Below are 26,706 nucleotides of genomic sequence, written 5' to 3' on the forward strand. Positions count from 1 at the left end.
CCCTTGCAGACTACACCTGGAATACTGTGCAGAGCTTGGGTCCCCCAGCTCAAAACAGTCACTGAAGAATAAAAAAGGGTCCAGCAGACAGTTAAGAAGATGATGGTTGCAGAACTTGTCAGATGAATAAAGGTTGAAGGAATTTGGTTTATTCAGCCGAAAGAAGATTCAAGAAAGATAATCAGTCTTCCAATGACTAAAAGGCATTTATAGGGAAGATGGAAGTAGTCTCTTCACAAGGACACGTGGTAACAGAACAAGACACAACAGGCACAATTTCTTTCCATAGAAATTCTGTCGGGATATTATAAAAAAAAACAGTCTTCACCATGAAACAATTAAGAATTGGAACAGGTTGCCAAGAGAAGTGGATGAATCTCCCTTACTAGAAACTTTCTAGATTGCTTAACAGGGCTGCGCATAACATCCATCTAAGGTCTCTCCCAACCTATGACTTTTCTAGAATTCACAGTTTTAAAGCGTTTTTAACCAGTGTAGTGCTAATTTTGAAATTTTCTCCTACTGGCTTTTGCAATAATTCTAAAGGAACTGAGGGTCTTCCATAACAAGTGAAAATACCTTTTTTTTAAAAAAAATAAAAGGCAAGAAACAGATATTAACTATTTTAACTCAATGATTCAACTTTCTGCCACCCCCAACCTCCTCCCCCCCCCCAAAACTCCAAAGCTAAAAACCTCACAAACACCAAAAAAACCCAAATATAGAAACCATGGTTTCTAACTTATAATTACAAACTGAGAACAAAGTTATTTTAACTCTCTTCAGCAGACGTATCTACAGCTGTCTTCAATCTCCCTGCACTACGTGTATTACTATTTGAGCAGAGGACCATACCGCAAGAGCAGCTTTTTCTCCATCCCTTGCCCTGCAGAAGGAGGAGAGGTTCCCACATCCTAACTCAGTTCGGCTCACAAATGAGTTACGACATGGAGAAAATAAAAACATGTGTTCATGTCTCTGTTGCATTAGTTAATGAAATAAGTGGGCTGAGAAAGCAAAAGCATTAATATGATTCTGTACTATAATATATTAAACCATTAAAACAAGATTTGAGGTTTAAGTGTACAGATCTTGGCAGGCTTCTTCCCATGGCAGAAAATTACTATTAAAAAGCTTTTAAAGACACATACGCACACAAAAAAGAAAAAAAAATACAAAGGTAAACTACAAAATAACTGCTATCCACACTCCATTGAATCAGGATTGCCCGATTCTCAAATCATGGATTAAAGGTGAGGGTATCAGTACTTCTGGAAGTAGGTAAGAATTTTCTGGAAGAGACTTAACAGTGGTCCCAACTACTGCCTCTTCAATCCCAGCTAAAGTAGTAAATGGCAAATATAAACCATCAGAACACTTAAATATTTACTGTTAATGTTTCTTTCCATACCAAAGACATGTTTTTTTCAGTTTTGGCACAAAAAAGAACCGTAAAAGGAGCAGTCATTCTCAAAAAAACCCCAATAATAGCTTCAGACATTAACATTTGAAGCACTTACAGAGATACAGACAGCTTCCTATTTTATTCTAAATTTTGTTGTAATTAAGTCTAACAAGTTGACATTCCTCTTGTATCAGAATCCAATCCAAACAGAAAAAGGAAGCATGTCCTTCCTTAACAATTTTTGGCTAAAGCATTGCAGCTTAAAGCAAGGAGAGAAGTATTTTGGCAGCCTGACTATTTTGATGAATCAACCAGACAGCACCAGGGAAAGCACACACACCCCGCAATCGTTATTTGAACATCGGTTTACACAAGCACAGTCTTGTCCTCTTTCTGTGCTTTTTTAAAAATCCATATAATACTTCAATAGGATTTGATCTAGCATAGTGTTGATAAAGACGTGTATAAAAGAACAGGTTTAAAAAAAAAAAAGCAACTTGAACCATCTTTTGCCTTTAGCTTTGTTAATCTACACTTAATACTTGAATACAAATTAAAGCATTGCTTGATTTCAAGGTGCATTCAGCATAGGATTAGGTACACACACATTCATAATCAATCACCTTGCTCAATCACTAAACAATTTTATTGTTTATTGCTGCCCTGCAGATAAGTTTTAAATTTTTTGTAAGACACGTAGCTCTGATCTGTATAGGAGGCAGAAATCACATGGTCTTTCCAGAAAAAGCAACACTGCATGACTTAGAGGACAGGTACTACAACGCTATGGTAAGGAGGTCTTCCAGTGTATCTGTAACTAGGAAGCGTGGAAAGCTTAAAGAAAGGTTAAAAAAAATAATTAGTCTATTCTTGCTGCTATCTTGTGTCAATTGCTTTTTTGGTGTCAAGAGTTCTGGAAGTGAATTATCTCTCAGAATGCTGACAAAAAATGGAAAATAAATTGAAATATTGCTGTAGATAAGAATGGGTAAGGATGTGCATATCCTGTTTATCGGTCCCCTTCTTAACATGAAACATGCATGCTCACATCCTTTTATGGACTTTCATGAGTTGTGTACCCAAAATGAAAGTAGCTGTGTTCCAGCTAGGGTAAATGCTCCATAACAGCTGGACAGGATTACTTTATGCTTTGAAGATATCTGGAATTTATGACAGTTTTATGACACTGCACATATTTTAGAGGAGCCAGGAGGATTCTCTTCTCTCTGGAAAATGCAGAACTTGGCACCAGGCTCTGCATCAGTATGTCAGATCCTGAGCAAAGCTAACGTGATCAAATTTCAAGTATTTTGTGCCTGTTCATCCGAAAACTAAAGGTGATTTGCTCCTCCTTTGTCTAAATGCTTTAAAATAAGAAACTACCTTAAGAGAGCAACTCTTCTCTTTCGTGGCTTAGGGATCTGTTCAGCCCTGAATATAATTAAACTCAGTAAGTTAGTGAGTGCAATACTGTCTAGACTGAACAGGCTTTAGATGAAAGTTAATACAGAACCTGACTGCCATTAGCTCTGCAATGACCTTCTACAGATCACCATTCTCCAAACCTAAACTTCAAGGAGAAATTCTGCTTGCAAACAACATTCAGACAGCATGTATATTAAAAGTAACAATATAGTAACAGAAAAAAAAAACCATACAGTTTTTTTACATCAGTAAGAATTTCTCTTATTTTCACTGTCCATTTTAACCTTATTTTTTTATTGAAGTTATTCTTCTTCCATTTTACTTGAACAGACAAAAAAAATACAAGTTGTACCAAGCAATTAAGTAGCACTGTATTCTCCACAAGTATCTTGTGAATAAAGGAAACGTTCTCTCTGTGAAACACAACAGACCTTGGGGTGATGGCTGCTTGTTTGTTTTTTCTTCTTTAGTATTTTCAACACATGGAATAAAAAGCAGCTCAAGAACTACAGCTGGCCTACAAGAGAATAATGCTCAATCATACGCTGCAGCTCATTAATAAGGGTCAGCCAACTACATCATACCTTGTTTTCAACATTTTAAGCCACTGGCAGCTCACCTATAACTCTGTACACGTTTCAAAATTTTTTGAAATTAAGATTTGTATCTGGCTACTTGTGTGATTACTATTTATTAGTCCATCTATAAACCAGAAATTCAATCATTCTCCAATATCCAGTGCAAAATATAATTCCAGAAATGGAATTATAAAGCAATACCAGGAGCAAACATGGCTCTGTTAGAAATGGGGCTTTAACTCAACGTGCATGGTTCCACCTTCTCTGTGAAACATCAACAACTGAAATAATTTTCTATAAATATTTTAGATACATGTCTGCATAAAATACCACAGCTGTGGGACATCACCTCCAGGTATGAGGGAGAAAACAAGACCAAAAAAGTGATTGTTTTTAGCAACTGAATCAGAAAGGGAGATGTTCATTATTCTGATACTTGTTTACTGCTTGCCAGTTCTGAATCCACATCATTTTAAAGTAAAACGAAAACCAAGCAAAGCTTCAACTTCAAAAAAAAAAAAAAAAAGAAAGAGAGAAAAAAGTTCCTTATCTGGTATTGATACTGTTGTTGAGATGCCAGAAAGCTGAATAAGCACTACTCACAATGAATACAATGCCAGATACATTTAAAACATTAGAACACCACTAACATGGTATTCAACCAGAATCGAATTTCAGGGGATGTTGAAAATAATCAAATTCTGTACAATTAAGAAATGAAAAATGAGTGTGCCTAGAGCAAAAGACATTCTTCTCAAAAAGCTAACTTAATGTAACCTCCTGATATTATCTTACTCTTTCAAAAGAAGGCATACAGTGGTTCTAGAGACGCTATATGCTACAGTTTCTCAGTAGCAACACAAGCAGAAAACCATATTACAGTTGTTGAAGCAAGTGCAATAAGTCTCAAAACCTATTCTTCTATTAGTGTTCATAAAACTCAAGTAATTATAAGTAGCAGTCTATATAAACAAAAGCGTGCTCTTGCATGTGCACAAAACTATAGAATGAAAAGTTTGGAATACTTTCCATTACTTTTCCTAATCAGATAAGGAATCTGTCAAATTCATCTTTCGTTTCAAGACAATATGGGAAAATATTTTTGCATTCAGTTTTAGAGGATTTATAAAGAAATATAACATCCTGCCTTTTTTAAAATGTGGGGAAGGAGAAAGGCTCTTTCCACAAAGAAGCTTATCCTCAGAAATAGCACAGTTTGGTGCTAGACGTGCCACAGGAAGAGGGGGGAGGGCTTATATCACAAGCCTGTCCATTGTACTGAAAGACGACTTTTCCTATGGATGGGCGATCATCCTGTTATGCGGCTCTCAACTTCCTCCTGCATTGTGAGTCTCAAGTCATGGAAAGAGTAAAGTTCTTAAACTGAGGATTGTGTTGGGAACTCCAAATACTTTCAATACAAGTTAACCAAACAAATACATCATGGTCAGACTATTAACATCCTGGTTTAGTTTGCTGAAGCCACTATTCTTTTGAAAAAATAATGTAATCAGAAGAACTCTGGATAGTTATCTTGTTAGTTCTTTTGGCTTCTGATAACATTTGGACTAACTGAAAAAAAAAAAAAAAAGTCTGGAACCAACGTAGAAAGCCAAGTTCAAAATGCAAGACAATGCAACCTTCACAAAACAAACTGTCTGTAAATAGAGACTAAATGGGAGCACACTGAAAGATCCAAATAAAACTACAGTAATTACCTATAAAAAAAAATATCTCTGAAATCCGAGAAATAGTACTGTAATTGCATTTTGGAAACATTAATTTAAACCTTAAGTTGCTAAAGTTTCAGTTACAGTTTCAAAAGTGTGAAAGGTTGTTTTGAAGTGCCTCAATAGGAGGTCAGCTGCCTCCTTAAGAAAGAAACTATTACCAACATGGAGCAAAGTGACTAAAGAGCTATTAATGTTAGTTAGGTTAGGACTTGTAGCATGTGTTCCAAGAAGAGAGTACAGTACATACCAGTGCCATTGCAATCTATGCAGTCAACTGTGGAGCAGCCTGGTTTATGCCATTGGCAGATTCTGATGTGTTGCAGCTAGAAGTTTGCTACGTTAAACGGCTCTAGTTACCTGATAGCCTTCTGTTTTTTTCTGGCACCACTTCAGCAAGGCATTTCTCTTGGATCCTCCATATTCTCTTGCTAGGGCAGACAAGGGATCTTTCCTCTCTTCCCTAGGAACAAAGCAGAAGGGCAACTTAGAGCTTGTAATGTGTATTTTGCAACAGAAATACCTATTGTAAAAGCCTAAAAAACCAGCAAATTATTGTCACAGTGAAAATAATAGGGTACATCACTACTGACTGAAAACCAGAATACACAGAAATACCTGCAGAGACTTAAAAGTTATTTTGGAGTAATTCTTTCCTTAGTAAATCATCCTTTTTTTTCCTTTAAATTAAACCTTTTCTTTTTCTAGGTCTTTCAACCCCAATGATAATTTTTCTAAGAGTTCAGAGAATTAAACTCACAACACAGTAAGTTTCAGCTCAAACCATTAAGCTAACTCAAGTGACTTTATTTTGTATTTAGAAAGAGAATAAACTGATGCTATCTCTTTTGCATCTCATGGCTGATTACAAATGTCACCTTGAAACAAGTTTGCATATTAGCAGCACGCCATTATTAACAGAACATTTGCCTGAGATCTGGAGTTCTTTAAAAAGAGGGAGGAGCTCTAACTAGGCTGATCTGCCATTTGATATACTGGCACAATAATGATTCACCTTTTTCAAATAAGAATATTCAATTACCAATAAAAGCTAACAATTAATTTCACTTCCAGTCTGCCAAGCTATCTTAAGTCATTTTTTCTTTAAGGAAAGACTGGGGAAGAAAAGAATGAATATATCCAGGTTGGCGAGTTTTTCATATGAGCGTTACATTATATCCCTTTACCAGGCTTACAAAAATGAGTGCTTCGATTAAAGAAATATATATTATAGAGGCTAATACTTTTGTAGTGGCCTAGTTACTTGATTCAATATTTCAACAGATAATGTAGTGAACAGCTCTGACAAAAAGACTAAGTATTACACTATTATGGAGCTTAGTTACCGCACTAATTGTGCCAGTAGTTGTTCTTATTTTTAATAATTTCCATTTGGGAAATTAAATTAAGGTAACTATCAGTGTATCTATACTGCAAAGATTTCCTCATCTGCCATTTTTTAAAGAGTTCTATGCAGATATAAGCAGGATTCTCACAACAACAACAAAGATAATACCGTAAGTTACTCCTTTCGGGCATTTCCAAAAAGACACAGAGATTGTATGCATTCACTCTCAAACCCTAAACTCTTTGTTCTTTACAACCCACTAGGTGATTGAAAAGAGGGGTGGAATGTGGAAATACAGAATATCTTCAGTGGATTATCTGCTACAGTTTTACAGGTGGCAATTCCTCAGGTCCTGCTAGGAAAAGAAAGCATGCAGGGAATGCAGATTCCTCACTTAAGTGTGCTACCAACAGAACACCAGAGAATGTTCCACGTATCAGCATCTGTCACTCAACTCAAAAGAAGAGAACATGTGCCAACATACAACAAAATGTTCTAAGGCACTAATCTTAAATATATGTATTGCAGTTTGGTTGGTCAATCTTCACTGAAATACAGATGGCAAGATCTCGAAGTTGCTTAGAAAGAGGTATCAGTGGTGGCATTTGAGACATCCATGAAAATATATGCATATCAGAACAGGAAACAGTAAGTGCCTTTCAGCATGAAAGACAGCAGTGTGAGCCTTCAAACCCAACTGCTAATTTCAGAGCAATTCAATGTGACAAAGAAGATGCTAATTGTGTTATTTTAAATAGGAAAGAAATTATCCGAATAGGTTACTGTATCTAAATTTCATAGGTACCACACAGCCAGAATGATGCTTCAAGAAATTCTGTACTTCAGTTCTTAAATCAGCACACATTTCAACTATCCAAACGGATGTATTTTTTTCGCTGGTGATTGAAACAAATAATAATGGGATCGCATATTCAATCTACAACAAAGATTATGCAACACTACGAGAACTTCAGAGCAGAGATTCAGGACAACATACGAGAACTCAAATGAAAAGCTCCTTCTCTTTACGCTAAACACACTGTTTAGCCATGAGAGCTGTACAGCCTGTTCTCAAATTCCAGTAAGAGCACATGGTTTATACCAGATTCTCACAGTTTTGAAAACACTGCTGAAGAAAATAAATTAGTGTAAGTTGTATGGAGACAATGAGAAATGGTTTGACATACAAGTCTTACAAGTTAGTATATTAGGCCAACTGTATTCCAAACCAAAGAGCCAAGGAAGTTTCAACTAGAACAGGGAACAGTAAACTGCAGGTATTTGTTTTAGTGAACTACAGCAATAACTGTTTATTTTACAACAACTTTCAGGAAAAGGTAGGGGAAAAAAGAGAAACCCGATCACGTAACAAATTGAAGTCCAGCAGCGACATTCTGAGGACCGTTCCAAAGAGCGCACTCATCACCACACACCCGCTGCTGCAGCTTCCACTGGGAAGTCTTCTTGTAGCACTTAGCATTGCACTCAGTGCTCGAGCAGCAGAGTAACAGTATCATAAACGTAACTGTACAATTTTACCATGGAATGCCACGCTATTTCCTATAATCTGCAGGCTGCCATCAATGCAATTTTATGTATTACCAGTTCAAAGCCCATATACAGGTGTTTTTGTCTTTTTTTTTTTTAAGTTTCTGGATGTGCTTGGTCTAAACTTAAGTGCTACCACACACTATTAATTGCTGCTGGTGAAGTACCCACAGACCCAAACTCTTCTGCACAGTGAAAGGAAAGCAGCAGTGAGGGACACCTCAGCTGACTTCAGGGAAATAATTCTCAATAGCACCCACACCTGTAAATAACTTCACAGTTTTATAATGTAATTAATACATATTGCAAATGTTTCAGAACATTAAGAATTTAATATTTCTGCTGTACTAAAGTTTTGTCAGGAAGCTCTGTGTTAAATGGTCTCAAGAAAGGGATCTAACCTTTGTCTGCCGTTTTCCCAATCTATGAAGCAGGGCTAAGTACATACTTCACTTGCATAACACGAGGCTTAAACACTTTGAAGTCCTTTGACTGATAACACTACAGATAGAAAAGTTTTAAATTTATCACAGACTTATCTCTTTATCTTACTAATGAAAGGGGATTGCCTGGCCATTTGTTACTTAGACTCGCATTATGATTTCATCTGTGGGACAAATAACCCAGGCCCATTCACTCAGGGCTATTTAGAAGACTTGCCAGTGTCTGGAATTAAGACCTAGTCATGCTGCTTTTTGTCTTCAGCTGCAATTTCAGAAGTTAAGGTTTATCATGGGGTCTCCTTGGGTCCAAGCCACTCTGAGAGATTTGTTCAACACGCCATAACATAAGCTCATTTCTTGAATTTGGCTTCATAGTATTTTGAACTGATATAACACTATTACGTAGTGACATGACTTAGCTTGGTTTTCTAGTGGAGCATAAAGTTTTGGTATTAACCTCATCAGATCTAAAAGCCTAACTACTGGTCTAACTTTTAATACACTGAGCTGCAGAAAACACTTTCTGAAGCTCCCAAAGATTTAAAGATCATTATTGTATGGGTGGCATTAGAGTCTGCAGTCACAGTGCCAATATTATACACTAGATATATGCAGACAGATAGCTATGAAATTAACACATTTCAGTGCATTGCAAAAAAGGGGTTTTACCTTATTCGACTTCTGGTTGTAGGGGTGACTGACGCTGTAGGAGAAGATGAGAGTGAGAGCTGTGGTGAGGTGGTACCCATTGCCATGAGAGATGCTGGAGATGCTCCATCAGGTGCACTGATATCCCGTTTGATTTCTTCACTACTTCTTCGAGAGACTAAGTGGGAAAATGTCCATATATTTATAATTTGCAAACATAAAACCTTTCAAACTCATTCTTGCTCTCTGACGAGTATCAGTTCAGAAACCAGGCATGGAAACCCATATGCAATACTAGGTTTCAACATTTTTCTTGATACTTTCAAGAAAATTTGTAATATAAGGAAAGATGACATAGAAGTCAATTGTTATGTGCGTGATTCATACTCATCCATCTGGTGTGTTGGTACAAGTCATATATGCAACAATAACGAGATTAGCAGTTAAAAAAAATAATCTATTCAGTTCCACTTAATGCAACAAAAGGGAATATGATTTTAGCATTAGACTTTAGCTTCTTTCCCGAAAAGTCGAACACTGAAAAATAAGCTATTCCAAATATCCGAATAGAGGGTTTTTTTAGTAAGAGCTTTATGGTCTGAAGAACAAAGTTTTCTCTTGAAAAAGTAAAATGTATCTGTAGGTACGGTATTGAAATGAGAGTTCTTGATTTTACTAATAATCTATAAAACATGGTATTACCAGAAATAGATTTGGCACTTTCCATAGCGGGTACTCTTGGCAAAGACGCTGGCCTGCTGGTAGAAGATGTTCTCAACAAATGTTCTAGACAAAAAAAAAAGAAGAGAGAACATCATTAACAAAGATTCCAGTTAAATGTAAGACATTTAAGTATGAGTCATGAATATTGTCTACCAGTGACTGAGTTCGGCTGTTTTAGTGAGAGGAACCGATTTTATCTATATGAAAGAGAAGGACTAAATTTGCTTATTACCAATACAGATCACTATGAATACATCATGACCTCCTTAATCCTTTTTCCCCAATGCCTCTTACTAAGCCACATGCCCTGGTCTATAAAAAATGAATTGTTAAACCAAAAGGCTGAGCAAGGAATCCCCATTTAGCACATGGCCAAAAATATTCTATATGCCATTCACAATGTGGATTGGTAAAGCAGATTGCTTTGTCCCTCATGATTTTCTTTTTCCTTTGGTTTTTTGGGTTGGGTTTTGTTTTATTTTTTAAAGAAAAACGTGGGTTTTTTTTCCTCCCCCATGCAGCGGAATCAAAAAGGTGCCTTTACATATTGTAGAGATACAGGAGTTCTGTCTACTGACAATGAGTAAAATCAAACTACAACAAAATTAATTTTCTGTAGCATCAGATCAAATCCATTTCCTATTATTGAAGAAATATTCCTTCAAATAAAATGTTTAGACTGTAGACAAAAGGTTTACATATTCCTATGTAGAAACACTTAGAAGGCAGTAATTTGAATACAAAACACCCCATGAAAGTGAAGAATGAGGATTAAAAAAGTAAGACCCCATTCATTAGCTGAAAACATGACATAAGAAACATACATTGCTACAGAGATACTTTAAAAATATATATGGTTGTGAACAGGAATTCTGTCTGGCACATTCTCTATTTGAATTCAGTCCTGTTCCTGCATTAACTGACTAAAATGAAAACACAAGAACTACATAAAGCATACCGCTCCTTTTGTTTTTAAGCTTATGTCTAGCCATGAACTCTCTAACAATTAAAGAATCTTAAACTATCTTCTTGGAAAGGCATTTCAACATTCCTAAAAATATCCAAGTTTCTAAAATTAAAACTCCAACTGCATTGTACAAATAACCTCAATATGCATTCAACAAAAGCAAGAAGGAAATCTGGCACATACAGACTATTATGAAGTGCTACAAAAAAAAAAAAAAAAAGGCAACAACCAACGCTTTAGAAACCATCAGACCTCAGGAATACCAAATTCAGAGGAAATATTCAGCCTGGAGTCATATGGGGATTATCTTGAGAAACATCTACAAAAAAACCACCCTAAAGCAGGCATAAATCAGAGAGCTACACCCAACACATGATAGCCATTCATTCTCACAGGAAGAGCACATTGTGAACAGTGTTTTGAGAGACAAAACAAAGTTCACAGAACAGGGAAATATTGGGAAACAGATAAATCAACACTCAATTTATTTCCATTCAATTTTTTCAATCTGGCTCCTGAAGATTCAATACTCATTAAGTTTATATTTTGTTATTCACATGCGATGCAATGCCAACCATCATCCTTGTTTCATTTTGGGGAGGGAAAAAAACCCAACCACACAATACATAATGTAACTCCAGAGGTATTTTTAATATCTGGAAGACAGCTGTAAGACATGTCCCTGAAATCATCTTGTCTTGATTTTGCAAGTGATCTCACTTTATGCACCCATTAATAACTGTTAGAATAATGCTGAGTTATTAGGATGCAATCATGGTTTTGCTGAAAATTCAAGAAAATATCTTTATGATGTGCCACCACATGTGATGAAACACAAGTAATAAAAACTTGAACTTGAAATATTCTATGATTCTATGAAAATATTATGGTAATAAAAAGTATATAATATGATAATACTTTGGATACTAAACAATATAAAATAAAAAAGTATTAATTGCATTGCCAAAACCAAAGTTTAATGTACTTGGATTTTACCTTGAACAGGGATTTCAGCATAGCTTGGTCTTTTGTCCGTCAGCGTAGCAAGGGGTTTTGAAGCCGAGATTGGTCCACTTATAGAATGCCTCTGAAATGGAAAAATACTTGCATCAAACGTAATGTGAAGGTAAAAAACAAACATGGAACTACAAAATCAGCTTTAGAAACTCAGATATGACATTATTACTGATTTAAAGTAACTAAAATCCTAAAAGAACCTTTAAAAATACTTAGCGAAAAACAGCGTGTCCTCTTACCTGTTGCTTTTGTCAATCTGAATGTATATACACACACTATGCAGTGATATTGTAACATCTTTAAACTTAAACCTGTTCCTCAAACCAATGTTGCAAATTAAAGTTATAAACTCTCTGCAGTTTTTGTATTATTTTTCATGTTCATTTATAATTTGTTTGTACAAACCTGTTCTGGTTAAACTTGATGTGTTTATTTAAACTAATACAACCACCTATATGTAGCCAAGATTTCAGTGCTTGATTTGTCTTATTAACATATGCCTATAGCTTTGTGGCTTTTGTTGGAAGACTAGGACAACAGTGTATTGGATGTAGTGACATGAACTACCTGTTGCTAATAAAAACCTTACTGAATAAAACATTTTTTTATTCAGAACGTCAACAGCTTTTGTTACCACCTATTTAACTGAGATGCCTGTAAAAAACTGGAGAGATGTTTTGCTAAGTATTTTCAAATATGTAACAAAATACAAATATAATTATTTTTTCTTTCTAAGGTCACAATTTCTGTTCTGCTCTAAACTAGCTACGAAATTAATTTTTTCAAGTTTTATGTAAAATAATGACCAATGCATGGCTTTAGGCAGCCTGAAGTGCAAGTACATGATCACAGATGCGTTAGGTCTCGCACACAACAGTTAACCACTGGATAGCACTGAAATAAGCATTTTAGTATCACACAAATGAAGTGTGCACTGCAATAGTTACCTTTCAACTTACTGAAACTCATATTCAGATGCTGAAGAGTCAGGGAAGAGCATCTACAATTATATATATATTTTTTTTAATTAATAATTTCAAAGAGCCTATTGCAAATTATAGTATATTCTTTATTCACCCTGTCCTTTCTAATAGATTCCTGTATTCAATCACAATCAGTCCAGTAATGTGTGTATCCTGAAAACTCTTTCAGGTCTCAATCTGGCCTAAGTTTAGATGAGAAGGTTAAATGAACCTTATCTTCATAAGATAATAAAGGTCAGATGTTTCTCATGCCAAATCATGTAGGCAAGACAGAAAAATTCAAAATTGTGATTAAAGAAAGTTAACAGCATATACTTTGCAGCGTCCTGTAGCACAGGCAGGATTACAGGGCTACTTGTTCATCATTTAGGCTCAAAATACTTACGCTTTTGTGCCAGCGCTAGAAATCAAATGGAGAAAACAACTGCCAACCATCTAAGAATCTAACTCCAAAATATAGCTTGAAGACTTTCATCACTTTATATCTCAAAAGTCCTGCACGTACACAACAAAGATCATTCCTTTAAAAGCACAGATGAAAGTGACTGCAATTGTGAGCTATGTACAGAAGTGGCTACAACAGCTTCCCATAAGAACTGGTATTTCAAACTTGCATTAACTTTAAAGTTCACTTCACCCACCTAGGAATTATTTTTTCTTTTAAAAGGACAAGGACGCTACCAAAGTGAGAGCCTCTCCCCAAAAAAGGAAACCACCACAATAGAGTTAGATAATGAGGTTAAAAGCAAAACATTCCATTTTATCATTTTGTCTAGCTTTGGGATTGTCATTAGCAAGACCGTGTAATACAGAACTTCATCCAGGAAACACAGGTATGCAGAAAGCAGGCCCAGTGCTGGATAACCATGTACCTATATCACTTTCTCAGCTTCCGGATACCACTTAAAAACAAACATCCTTTACGGATATTGTCAGAAAGTGGTTGTATTACTCAGCTGATAACTTGCTCTGTACTGGTCTTGTCTCCTTGTTATAAAACAAACTGTTTGTCTTTTTGCTCCTGTTGACACTGCAGATGGGGCTTACTCTCACTGTTGCTAGTTCATTATTACATATCTTACTCTTACAACTACCAGCAGCAACGTAGTGCCTAATACACAGCAAATTAGAGGAAAGTGAACCAACTAATGTTTATCTACTTCTGCTTGGCAATAACTATATAGTACTACTGCACAAGTCTCTTGGAGAATAACTTTTCCTTTTACAAGTGTTAGAAACTTTTCTGTTTAGCTGAGCCTCTGCTGAATTTGCAAATCAGCCATTCCTCATTTACTTACAAAACAAAAACACATCTGATGTGCAATCAAACATGTATGGATTCTACCAATCACTTTATAAATAACTTTTTTTCTTCAACTAGAAATACATCGTAAAAGTCACTTAACTGCTAAACACAATTTGTGATTTATACCAGTGTTCAAACTCCTCAACACTAATTGAAAGAATCAAAAGTTTGGAGGAATCCTGTGCTTTTGAAGCTATTCATGAAGGCTACTAATGGGACAGAAATTACTAAAGATGCTTTGCAATCTGTGATCCTCCTCTTATTCATCCTACATTGAGATCTAGCAGAAGAAAATGCTAGAAACTTTAAGGACCACTTTTGATGTGGCGTATAAAGAAAATCATTCATAGAGTTAAATAACGTATTTTTACGTAGTAGTCACATTGTAACATAATTACAGTAACAGATAAAGTTAAAGATGTTAAGATCAACAGTTACTTTCTCACAGCCATTTCTAATTTGAAGATAAAGCTTCTGCTAGCTACTGATGACTCTTTTTAGTTCTCTCCCTTTTTTTTTAAATATGAAACAGAAAAAGAAAGTACTCGGGGAAAGCAGCAGATACGCTTCCTTGTCTTTCTATTCCTCCCCAGGCATCTGCTTTGGTCACTCCCAGTGGCAACACCAGACCAGTTCGGCTTTGGGCTAACCCAGCGGGGTTGGGTTTACATTCTGAAGAGCATTCACTTTGTACCTCTTTTCCTAAATTGTTTTGCAGTATAAATAAATATAAAAGCGCTAAATAACATAATGGTCCACTGTGGGCTTGGACTGAAGCCAGAAAGGGGTTTTTTGTTTGTTTTCAGTTGCAAAAATGTATCCAAGGATGTATCTCCTTATACATATGCATATTACTGTAAAGAAAAACAAACAAAAACTCTCCAAGATGAGGAAATTCATGATGCAGTCCAACACAAAAATGAAGTGATACACACAATTCAGAGAGGGTACATGTTGATGCATGTGTAGTTGGAGAATCTTTTTTGCAACCAATCCATCTTATCATAATATCAAAATTGTGCCAGTTTCTCAGTAAGTGCCCATGTAAATATTTCCCCTGTGATAGCATGTAACAGCAACTGAGATTAGCAATAAAAGCGCTGCAACACCCATACAGAGATCAACCCTTCCACCTTGACTTATACCAGGGATGAATTCTGTCAGGTGGGAGCCAATAGGCCAACTCACACAGTGACATTAAAATCTCGCTTTTCAATTGCAAGAGAGTAAAAACCACAGACAAAAAAAACAATTTGCATAAACACAACAGTACCAAACAAGGTAGTAAAATAAAGAAAAGGAAAAGATGATGAAAAAGATGATGAACCCAACCCCCTTCTCTCTTGAACAGAAAATAATCTTTAAATGCAACTTCCGAAATTGAGGTCAGAAAACCCAGTTGCCTTCTGGATAATTACAAATATTTTCAAGAAAACCACCTATCTTCAAAAAGACAATAGCAGCTGTTTTCATTTCCACGCCCTCCTGTTTTTCAGGCCATGTTTCCCACTAATGAGTATCCAGCTGTTAATGACTTGGTTCTGTACCAGAAGTAGAATTCAAAATTCAAGTAATTCTGGCAGATTGAGAACATCAACACGAGAGCTGTAAACCTGAGCAGGTTTGCAGTATTTTAAGATACTACTTTGATTCATGGTTAATTTACAGGTAAATAAAGTGAAATAAGCCTTAGGCTTCATTCAAAAACTCTTTTGTCTGCCAGAGCTCTGGTCTAGCCCTTTAGAACATGAGATTAAATGTGCCTCTTCCTACGAGAGCTCAGAAATAAACAGAAATATAAAGACAGATCAATAGGAACAAAGCATCTGTCAGGGAACTTGTCACACTTAACGATTTTAGAAAACTGCTGTCAAGAGCGACTGAGCCACTAGAAGTAGCAGAAGCTCTCACAAAAACATTTAATTCTTTCTCTCTGCTTTGAGGCTATTTGTTCTATGAAGTTCACTTTTAAATTAATCAAAGCTGCACTAGTCTGAGCACAGGAGAACAGTCAGTTTGTTCCAGGTATTGTTCCTAGAGCACTAAAAGCTAATATGCATATAGATTCTTCACTTCACACAGAGAGGATTTATTACCGAAACAATAAGCTGACCTATAGTAAAAATCAATTTTTGCTACTTCTGGTAAATAATATCTTGAAGGCAATAGGAGAATTACTGACATTAAAGGAGTAAAACATAGTATATTATTTGATTTTTCTTTGTGAATCTGGTCCCATCTGCTTTGCCCTTAAACTTGTTGGCTTTCACCGAAATCTCACTTCACACATCTAGTGAGATAATAAAAGCCACAGTGATCTATAAAGCTGGGCATTACAGTACTGATGATGCAATCTTCGCATACCCAGGCTCCTGTCGCAGCTGAACAAACGGACAAAGCTTCAGAGGGGACAGGACAAAATACACAGTACAATCACTAACTGGCCAAACTCTCAGCCAGTACAAAATGAACAAAGGTAATCAATTCAGAATGATTTCATTCCTCTCTGGTCAGGTCTGGTATCAAAAGCCTATGCAACATGGGATACATTTATACTGATGACTGCTGACAGATTCTGCACAGGTCTGTCCATTGCCCAAAGGGGATTACTGCTATTTCCGTGCCAGGCACAGGACTAAGAACTGACAAACAGCAACTCTAAAACTAAGGAATGCAGATAAAGTTTTTCTCCCATGCTTCTCAGTAGCACAGGAACAGTATCGGTTGGGAATATTTAACAAGAACTTCCAAATTATGCCAAATCTTGTATTTACAACATGGTTCTCAGTGAATGACTCTTTTGTTAGACTGAACATTTTAGTAATTACTTACTTGAGGCAACATTTTATCACCATGTCCCACAAAGTCAGCCGATATTCGTATATTACCACCTGTAGTTTCACATGCTCTTCTTTACAAAGAAGGATTAAGTGCAGTTATAAAACACCTACCTGCATAGGGGATACAGCAGCAGCCGGGGGAGTTTTCATGGGACTTGGGCTCAGGGGAGTGCGAGGAATTGTGGCAGCAGCAGGGCTTGGAACTAGCAGGAACACAGAAAGGAAGCCATCGTGAGCATTGTACTGTTTTGCAGTGAAACAGAAGACTGGCTGTTACAGCAAACTCTCTCCTTGTACTTTTACATTACTAGTTTTACCAGTTCACATCTTTCAGAATTTCAATTAGTAACTGACTGCAAAATAATTTAAAAGTATGCCTACACATTTACTCCTCTGTAATTACATTAAGTTTCTGTCTTGAATATATCATCCATGGTAAAACCATAAGTTTACTGGGGGTGGACAAGGCTAAGGTGCAGGATACTATCACCCTGGCAGATGTAAATGATGGCATTACTAGTTTTCTGATCTCCTGATAATTAAAGAGATGGTAGCAGGCTCCTGGGTCTGCCAGTAAGACAAGAAATATAACCTATGATCACCTGCTTCTCTGCTCTAGTTTCCAATCAAAGTCAACAAGTACTACATATTATAAAGGTAAAGATAGTCCCTGGAATTTTGGGATTAAACAAATGACATGTTTAGAAATCTCGCTTTTCAAATGTGTGAAATGTGTGAAAACAGACAAATACTGAATTGGTGAATCAATCATCTGATTATTTAACAGCATGATTAGACATGAATGCTGAGGAAGATGACAGACAGCAGCTTGAAATAAAAGGTTAAAAAGAAGGGAGAGATGATTTATCATTTCACCAAGCTAACGCTGGCAAGAAAGCACCTTTATCCAATAACAGATTTTAAAAAGCTTCTAAATTAACACTGTAAAACATTGTAAATACCTATGAACAAAGAGAACAATTATGGAAATAGTCATTTACAGAATCACCAAATAATGCAGAGATACTTCTATGACAGTATTTTTTCACGTTATAAGCAGTTGAAAATAGATTTGCCATATAGTCTTCTTCCAGCCAAGCCTTTTTACATCAGAGACTTACAGTGACACTATTGTAAATGATATTCAAAGCCAAGAGGCCTGGCAAGGGAAATATTTTAATCCATACAAGGTCTCATATGTAGTCAAAGGTAAAACCCGAGTGTTCCCCATTTCAGGATAATTACTTGTATTCCTTATTCTACTCATCTATAGAGAAGGACAACAGCACCTGTTTCCACAATCAGAGAATTATAGTAAAGTCCATTGTCTCAACAGCGAGATCCCTTTCATTTTAGAAATTACTCCCTATATCTTTTAATAGGTGATACTGGCTGAACCTTATTTTAACCATCATCAGCACTTGGACTATAAGAATATAAGCTATTAAAAGAAACAAACTCTGCTCTAGCTATTACATGGCTTTTAGAATGCTTAATTTGGCATATTAAATTCACATTTTAACAGTCAGGCTCAAATCAGCTGTGCTTCCAGCTATGATTATGTGTGTAATATGTGTTTATGTATTTCTAATATACAGGAGCAGTGAATCAAAGCATCCAGCACATGAGTCATTGGCAATGCGACAGTAAAGAAAAAATAAAGACAAGACAAAAAAAGGATGCTTGCACTTAACTGCAGTGAACAATCTGTTGTGTAATCTAGTTTAGGTTGGTTTGTTTCAGCCGTAACTTACCAGTCATGACAGTACAATAAAATAACTTACCTTTGATTTAGCTAAGCCATTAGAAGTATCCATGTCAACATATGGAAAATTGTAAGTTGGTACAGCTACTACACTGGTGGAAAATAATTACCTTGGGAGGCACTGTCAAATGACTTGATGAGTGTTTTTACAGTAGGAGTTGGCTCTGAGGAGGTGGATGATCTGCGACTCAGGCCCATTCCTTGTCTCAGAGCTGCCAAATCTCTCTCTACAGCGTTCATGTAATTGTACACTCGACCACGTTCCTCTTCCTGCCTAAAATCAACATGCAGCCCATTTAAGACATTTTAAAAACATTTTAACATGCAAAGTCTTAAAAGCAACACGAATTTGAAGCTAAATTAAAATCTATGGTCCAAATTGGTCATTACATTAACCTAGTTTTCTTTCCACTGTAATTTAGAAAGAGATTATCAACCTAAATTATCATTGTAAGTTCCTACTATTTGTCAATATGACAGCTTAAGCACCAGGTGAAAAGCCAATCTAATCAATACTTGATTTCAGGCTTAATTCCTGCTTCTGTCTCTCAAACACCCACACGTACACATGGATGGAAAAAATTGAGCCTTAAGGATTTCATCATTTCACATGAAAATAATCAGCTCAGAGGGGAGAGGCTTTTTTCCACCTTCATAAACAGAAAACAATTTGAATGAATAACCAAGGAAGTGAGAATACATTTCTGGCATATATCTTTAGGCAGCATATGAATCCGTTTAAAATAATTAGATTTTTAGTACAGAATATTTATGGTGGTTACTGTATTCAGTGTCACTCATGAGACAAGGTTTGTTTGAAGCAACCTATTTTCTACAGTCTGCAAGTATTAAACATTGACTGATTTTTGCTTCAGACACTGTAACAGATTTTCCTAAAACCTTCCCTGCAATACAGTATCTACCACTGACCAGGAGTTTGATGCAGTTGCCATTTTGTTTTCTGTCTGCAGTGAATCAAATATCAAAAGATGCTTGTGCATAGACAGTAATGAATACACTGACTGGAATCAGCAAGCCAATTCTACCTTCAACACTCCAACTGTAACCTCAAAGGTTCACTTGCAAGCAGCAATTGAACAATTACAATTCTGGCTGAAATATATTAGTAAGAATTGTTCATATTACTTAGTTTGGCGATCTTATTTCAGATAAGAAGCCTTACGCCCATCACTTATTCATCCAGATAATACTCCATTTTCAGTGTAACCAGTCTGCTCTTCCTACCATCAGCTTTTCGCCAAGTTCCATAGCCTGCATTATCTCACATCCTGCTGGAAGCTGTGTTAAGTGTATTATATCCTATAGAATGCCCGTCCACATGGAAAAAAAAAATTGTTTAATATATATACACCACAATCATGATTACTGTAATTATAAGCTATATGCATATTCAATGCCTAGAGAGACAAAGTAGGCAGGATTCAAATGGTCCTGTGCAAGATCTTCCTATTACATGGATTTGAAGGACTTTAATACTTCTGAAAGACACATAACTCTGTTTCTAAACAACTGTAGCACCTAATTCAAGCCACAATACATCACAGATTAAATTGGTTTTATGAAAAATGTTTTTATACACAAAGCATCTTTAATTAGTTCCAGCAACAGTACAAGATATATGCAGAATTAGAAGAAGGTTTCTTCTCAGGTAAAAATCCAGCTGTATTTTTAACCTTACCAAAAGTCTTGGCTGCTAATAAGAAGTATTAATGATGGTACAGAAAAGCCAACACTGCTTGATTTTCACACTGAGGGAAGTTAAATCACGTCCAACTGTTAAACGGGAAAAATCCTCCACTTCAACCTGGTTTTACAAAAGCACCAAACTGAATACTCTTGGATGGATTAAGTATAGACTTAAAGAAACAAATATTGTTTTTATAAGTTTACCTATTTCGAGCCCTGAAAGCCTGCGTAAAGCAGCTTGTTGAAATACAGATCCTCACTGTGAGAGGATTTAGGAACTTTCAGAGCCTCAAGAATAGTTAAGACACTGGATTTCCAAAATTGTAGCCCCCCTGCAAAAGAGACAATATCCCTGTTGTCTTTTGCATACTTGCGTGACTTTATTTCCTCCAACTCTTTAGTGAGCTTCTCATTTTTCTCCTGAGCTTCATGTAATCGACGCTTCAGGTCTCCTATCTCTTCTTGGGCCTCAGACTTTATATCATTTGCTATAACGACTGCAGTCTGTAGATCAGCCTGGAACTGACGCCATTCTGCTGACTCCTCCTATAAGTAAATAAAACTTTAAATTGAAAGCAGTAGCAAGAATTTTGAAGTTAAAAATAAAAATTATCCTTATTATTCATGGTTTCCCTATGCTGTTACAGAAGACAACTTACAGGAATGATAAAGACACTCATCTCTGGCACTAGGCACTACCTAACTTACAAGTTAAATAGAAGTTTTGCTGGAAATAACTAGACTAGCAAGGTTGTGGAATTTTTTTCTAGAAACAAAGAAAATGTTCAAAGTAGAGCAGAAAAAGAAATCAATATTAAGCTATGCATCAGAAGACACAGGAACATTTTGTCCGAAGCCAAACACCATCTTTGTGACACTGAGAATTCTTTAGTGTCTGTAGGTTAGTAAATATATTTCCATATGATGCCTGTATCTCAAAAATAATTATTTTAATGGTATTACATCTAATCATATTACCTTTTCGCAATTTCACATGCAGGTCTTATGAAATTCCAAGTTTAAAATTTATTGAGTTTTTAGGTTTTAACCTACCCGGAGTCTCCTGTGAAGATTCTTTATCTCTCTTTCCATGTCATGTTTTTGGTCCTGAAGTTTTTTAACTGTATCTGGAAAGAAAGTCAAATTCTCTGTAAGATCTTAATCAGGGATCTATTTACTTAAAAAAGAGGAACTGAAACAACCTGCAAATGTTTTTAAAAACTTACTTAGAGAATACATCTTTATAACCAAAGCCATCTGGAGAAAAATAGTATGGGCAAAAATAATTTGACAGAAAGCACCAATAGGTACGCACTTCTCTATGACTGGTGAGGGGAACAGCATAAGCAAACTCAATTCTTACACAAATCCCAGTCTCTCCTCCACCCTTCAATATTAAAATGACAAAGCGATAACAAAGAGCAAATAAACAAGGTAGGTAATTTAACATGGGAGGATCCTAAAGACATGGATGTCTGGCGGGTTTCACTCTTGAAAGGTAAGCTGCAGCTACACAACACCTTTTGACTCACAGTTTACTCCCTGCCACAAAGCAGCTGACATATCAGTCACAGCCACGTCTGCAACAGGGAAAAAAGTCTCCTCATGTCCTCAAGAATCTTACATTCTTGTCTATCAAGCTACTATTTGAAGTCGAAACAAGCTATATTTACAGCAAAGGGACAAAAAGTCTATGAGATCATGTTATGAAAGAGATGGTCCCTTAAATCTGTCAGCAGCTATACAAAAGGGTATGCAGCTTGATCACCACCAACTCCTCGTGTGGCATCTGACAGACTGGCTACTGCAATTATTATTCATTTGTTACTTTTTTCAATATACAAGGACAATGTGATTGATTACTCCATTCCTATAACTAAGCAACTCATGAAGAAGAACACTGATCTTTGGATTCTCGGATGATTTTATTTCTACGGCATCATGTAGCTATTTCCAAACTGTAAAAACGATGGCCCAACTGGACTGAAGGCCAGTTCATGTTCATTATTCCAAAACCTGCTGGAAACAAGGATTTGTCCTGTATATTAGCAATGGTCTTTCCACAAAAAGACTGAAGGTGCCTAATAAATTTAGGCTGTTCAAAATACAGAACCTTGGCATAAATCTATGGAACTGCAAAATAAACGTTTGAATAGTCAGAAGATCAGTATATAGGTTCATACAAACAGCTCAATACAGTAAAGTTTTGCGGCTCTCAATTTCTAACATGAAAAACTTTCCAGTGCTTTTATTTGGGTACGAGGTCTCAGGAAAACCAGTAAACCAGGGTTTATTCAAAGTGACTTGCTCTGCCAATACCTACCAGTGTCTTCCCAAGAAAGCCTGTACTTTCAGTACTCCTAGTCTTTTATCAAATGGCTTTTCTTAACAAGAAAAATGAGGCTAGTGCAGATGAAGTGGAAAAATAGTAAGCATTTTAAAATGCTTAAATCAGATGCAACAGAAACTAAGAACAGATTTAAGATAATTTATGCTGATGTGTACATTAAGCAGCCTCAACTATGCTCGTAAGAACATTTCAATTTTTCAGCCATGGAATTCCTTTTGGTTTCTTCATCAGAAGAAATTCTTGAGTTTTGCCTCAACAGTCCCAAGCACAGAGGCTTTCAATGCCACAGCTAATTTTTTTACAAGAATGATATAAACCTCAGTTGGCCTGAAAACATGATAACCTTTCAGGCTTGGAAAAGTTGAAACACTAAAATTAGACAGATATTTCTGTATTAATCTCCTCCTTACAAGACTGTACATTTAACGATGCATCCAACTGATCTTTAAGCTTTGAAGATAAGCCTAACAGAGCGTGCCACTCAAATCTCACGCTACCATGTTATTTAAGCAAAGCCCTCCAATTTTTAGCTTGTCTCTGTGCACATAACTTGTTTAGGCTAAAGTCAGCACAGCTTTAGGTCAAAGTTATAAAAGTCGCTCCCCCTCACCACTTTTTTTTTTCCTTTAAACACATGCTTAAAAAAACCCACTGCAAATTAGATAACTTTCACCAATGACAGCAAGTCAACATGCCCTGAAGAGCTTTCAGTAGCGTTCTGAAACAAAATCTAGCAGATGACCATTTTCTCTTTTAAAGACAGTTCAAAGAAAATGTGTTTTTAAAAATAAAATCTGTTCTACTACTAAAAGCAAGCTATAGTTTGTCTAAAAATAACCACAAACCAGAAGCTAAATGCATCCAGAGCTAAAGCTTGTGTAATGCCATTGTTTTGAGCTTTCGTGAGATATGAAATGCACCATTAAGTTTTAGTATATTTATGCTTTGAAGTAAAACACAATGGTCTGAATATTCTGTAGTTACTATAAACAATACAGAGCATTTTACAGCAGTTGTTAGAAACAGTCCTCCCCTCCAATCAATTGAAGAGATTTTAAAAAATAAATAAAAAAAGGAACTGAAAAGAACTACCAATTTGCAGCCGAATTTCAAACGTAGTGAGAAATTAAGACTAAGATAAGCGATTTCACCTCTTACAGCCTGAAATCCGTTCCTCACATTGTGCCACCGATTACAGCCTGAACATTCAAGTAGTCAAAATAGGTCCACAGGCAGCAATTCTCTGTACAGCTGCCCTGGGGTATCCTTCCCTTCTGCAGCCTCACAACCTCCACGATTCTCTCTAACACACACAAACCCTTTCCACCTGTACACACTGCAATTTTCAGTATGGCAGGACACGTACTTCTCTTCTACCATTATCCAGTCTCCTCCTTTTAAGGAGCATAGACAAGAAAGAGCATTGAGATAAAAAGAAATGTAACTATTGTTTAGGGTAAGTGATGAACAAGGAGACCATTCTGATGAATGAATAGGATAATCAGAAATGGCAAATCAGCAAGCTGCTTGTGTTTTAATGCAGGATTCAATTATGTCTACATATTACAAAATTATATTGATTTAAATCACAGTTTAACAAGGCCTTGCTTTTAAAACGGTAGAAAAATAGATTATGGGAAATCCAGACTACAAATGGTAAAGAAAAACATTACAACTAGGGATGGAGGTGGAAGGAAGAAACTAAGAAATCATCTGAATTTTGTAAGGCTGCCACAGAAAACGTATCACTGTATTCTGTATCTGTAACTCTTACTAATTATAATTGGCAGCTAAAATTTATCACTATGGAATAAAAAATGAGTATCAACATTCAATTGTTTCATTTCAATAGTCTCAGGGGAAAAAAAAAAAAAAAAACAAAACAGACACAATATTCGGGTATGCATAGTAGTTTCAAAACATGACATTACAATGCCTGATAAGCAACGCTAAATCAAGTAATCCTGACACAAGCAAATCCACAATGGGCAGTTTTTGCACTAGTTACATTGGTTTGCCTTATACTAGGCAAGCATTTACTTTTTTTTAGCTTAAAAACGGGTATCTAAGTATTATCACATCTACACAGAGTAGTGCCAGCATTACAGTTAATTTAAGCCTTATACAAGGGAGAGGCACTGGTTACAAATATACCAAAGCTCAGGCAATTTGCATATCAAGCTTGCTTTTGAGCTCATCACTGTCAGACAGTAGATCTATACAGCAAGAAAGCTGAATTTTTTAAAGGTCCAATATTAGCAAAAAAATTTTTAAAATGTACTAACAATTAGAAAACTAACATCCAATTGACTTTTCCAACACTAGAGTAGAAAAGGTCTTAGTGTGGTTATGTAAAAATTTAGTTTCATAACTGTTGTCAAGATCCTTTTCAAAATGAGATATAGGAGAATTAAAAACTAATGCTGTCAGCTCCATAAAAGAACTATTTATCAACCGAACATCAGATAGCTCAACCTTCTTGCTCACCCACCCTTGTTCAAAACATTTACTGACTTAAATAGTTACAAAATAAGAGAATTGGTATGTTCAGCACATGTACCTTGTGCTAAGTGAACATCCAATGAGCATTTTCAGGCTTCAGAAAAAACATCTGACAATTGATAAGCTAACCTACAGATACAAATTTTCTGCAAATCAGAAGACAGTTCACTGAAAAAATTTCCCCACAGACTCTTATTAACTGCTTGGAAGAATAAGCCATCAAAGATGACAAATGTGACAGCTTGGCTACCTGACTCCTGGAAGTTTTTCCGAAGCCAGAAATGAGAACTGGAGGAAACACGCCATCTAGTGCGATGCCTTCCTGCCCTGCCCTCTCCCAGTCCCTCACCCCCATGCCAGCACCTACTCATTGCGATACTGAGGATATTAAAATAGCCTTTATGTTTTTATATTTCTTAGAATTTTAATATGCAGTACAGAAGCACTATGCTTAAAACTCCTTGTCCTATCAGTAATGAGTTCAGCTGCCACTGACTACAGCTCCTGCTGCATCTGGATGGACATCAAGAATATACCGTATGTTTTTATCAATGCAATTTACATCCCACTGTTCACAAAGAGCTCCCAGTTTTTGCAGGTAGATGTATTAACAGCTAAAATGTGACAGTTCAATATTCAGATTACTGTGAAAAATGTTTCATTATATGTTTGTTGTGCTTCTTTTTGGAAAGCCACAACAAAGCGTGTCCTAAGTACCAGTGCTAGAGCATTTCAAATTCCTACATTACTATTTAGTGTTGATTAATTATTAAGTTGAACAAGCACTCATCACCTCATCCGTGAAGCATCTTTCTCCTAACTGTAAAGTGTGCCTTTTGTGAATTCTTTAAGTGATAATTTTCCATCACTTGTCATTTATGAGTTGTCTTGCCATCATTTTCATTCACTCAGTAACTTTCCTATTAGCAAATTCTCTCCTTATGGGGTGGGTTAGATTTCCTTATATTTTAAAATCTAAAATAAAATTTCACTAAAGAAAACCTTTATGGTTCTTTATTACACTTGGTTATTTAGGCTGAAAAAACCACCATTCTTCTAACTAGTACCTTATAATACCTAAACCTACACTGAATTCTCCACATTTAAAAAAAGCACAGGCATTTTACCTTTGGCTGACAGAATACCAGAACTGACCAAAAGTCTGATCAGCTTAAGATAAATTATTACTACTAAGATGTGCTTTTCTGTCACTTTAATACAAATTATTAAAATTGTCTTTTACATGTTGTATGTAATTCCTCCAAATCCCAGATTTTCTGAGATGCTATTCTTTGCTGTCATTAATTAGAGGCTACCACCAAGAAACTCCTGTATGAGGTTTCATTATGAACCCATAATGAAACAGCGTTTTAAAGTGGTCAAAGAAAAACATTTTTTTTAAGTTTACTAGTCTTCGGGTG

The 26,706-nt window shown here is 36.0% G+C and overlaps 1 protein-coding gene across 4 annotated transcripts in view; it reads right to left on the reverse strand.

Annotated features, from left to right (window-relative positions):
- Positions 1-26,706, reverse strand: part of SPECC1L (sperm antigen with calponin homology and coiled-coil domains 1 like) — a 58,469-nt gene that overhangs the window by 15,815 nt on the left and 15,948 nt on the right. For 3 of the 4 annotated variants that reach the window (XM_074159299.1, XM_074159302.1, XM_074159301.1), the window contains 8 exons: positions 21,487-21,560; positions 20,804-20,979; positions 18,837-19,000; positions 17,073-17,164; positions 11,812-11,902; positions 9,828-9,911; positions 9,147-9,303; positions 5,499-5,601 (listed from right to left, as the gene is read on the reverse strand). In XM_074159299.1, the coding sequence (XP_074015400.1) occupies positions 5,499-5,601; positions 9,147-9,303; positions 9,828-9,911; positions 11,812-11,902; positions 17,073-17,164; positions 18,837-19,000; positions 20,804-20,979; positions 21,487-21,560 (941 nt within the window). Of the gene's footprint in view, positions 1-5,498; positions 5,602-9,146; positions 9,304-9,827; positions 9,912-11,811; positions 11,903-17,072; positions 17,165-18,644; positions 18,669-18,836; positions 19,001-20,803; positions 20,980-21,486; positions 21,561-26,706 lie in introns of all 4 variants that reach the window. The other variant, XM_074159300.1, reaches the window with a different exon arrangement.

This window comes from Numenius arquata, chromosome 16 (assembly GCF_964106895.1).
Source record: "Numenius arquata chromosome 16, bNumArq3.hap1.1, whole genome shotgun sequence".
Classification (NCBI taxonomy): domain Eukaryota; kingdom Metazoa; phylum Chordata; class Aves; order Charadriiformes; family Scolopacidae; genus Numenius; species Numenius arquata.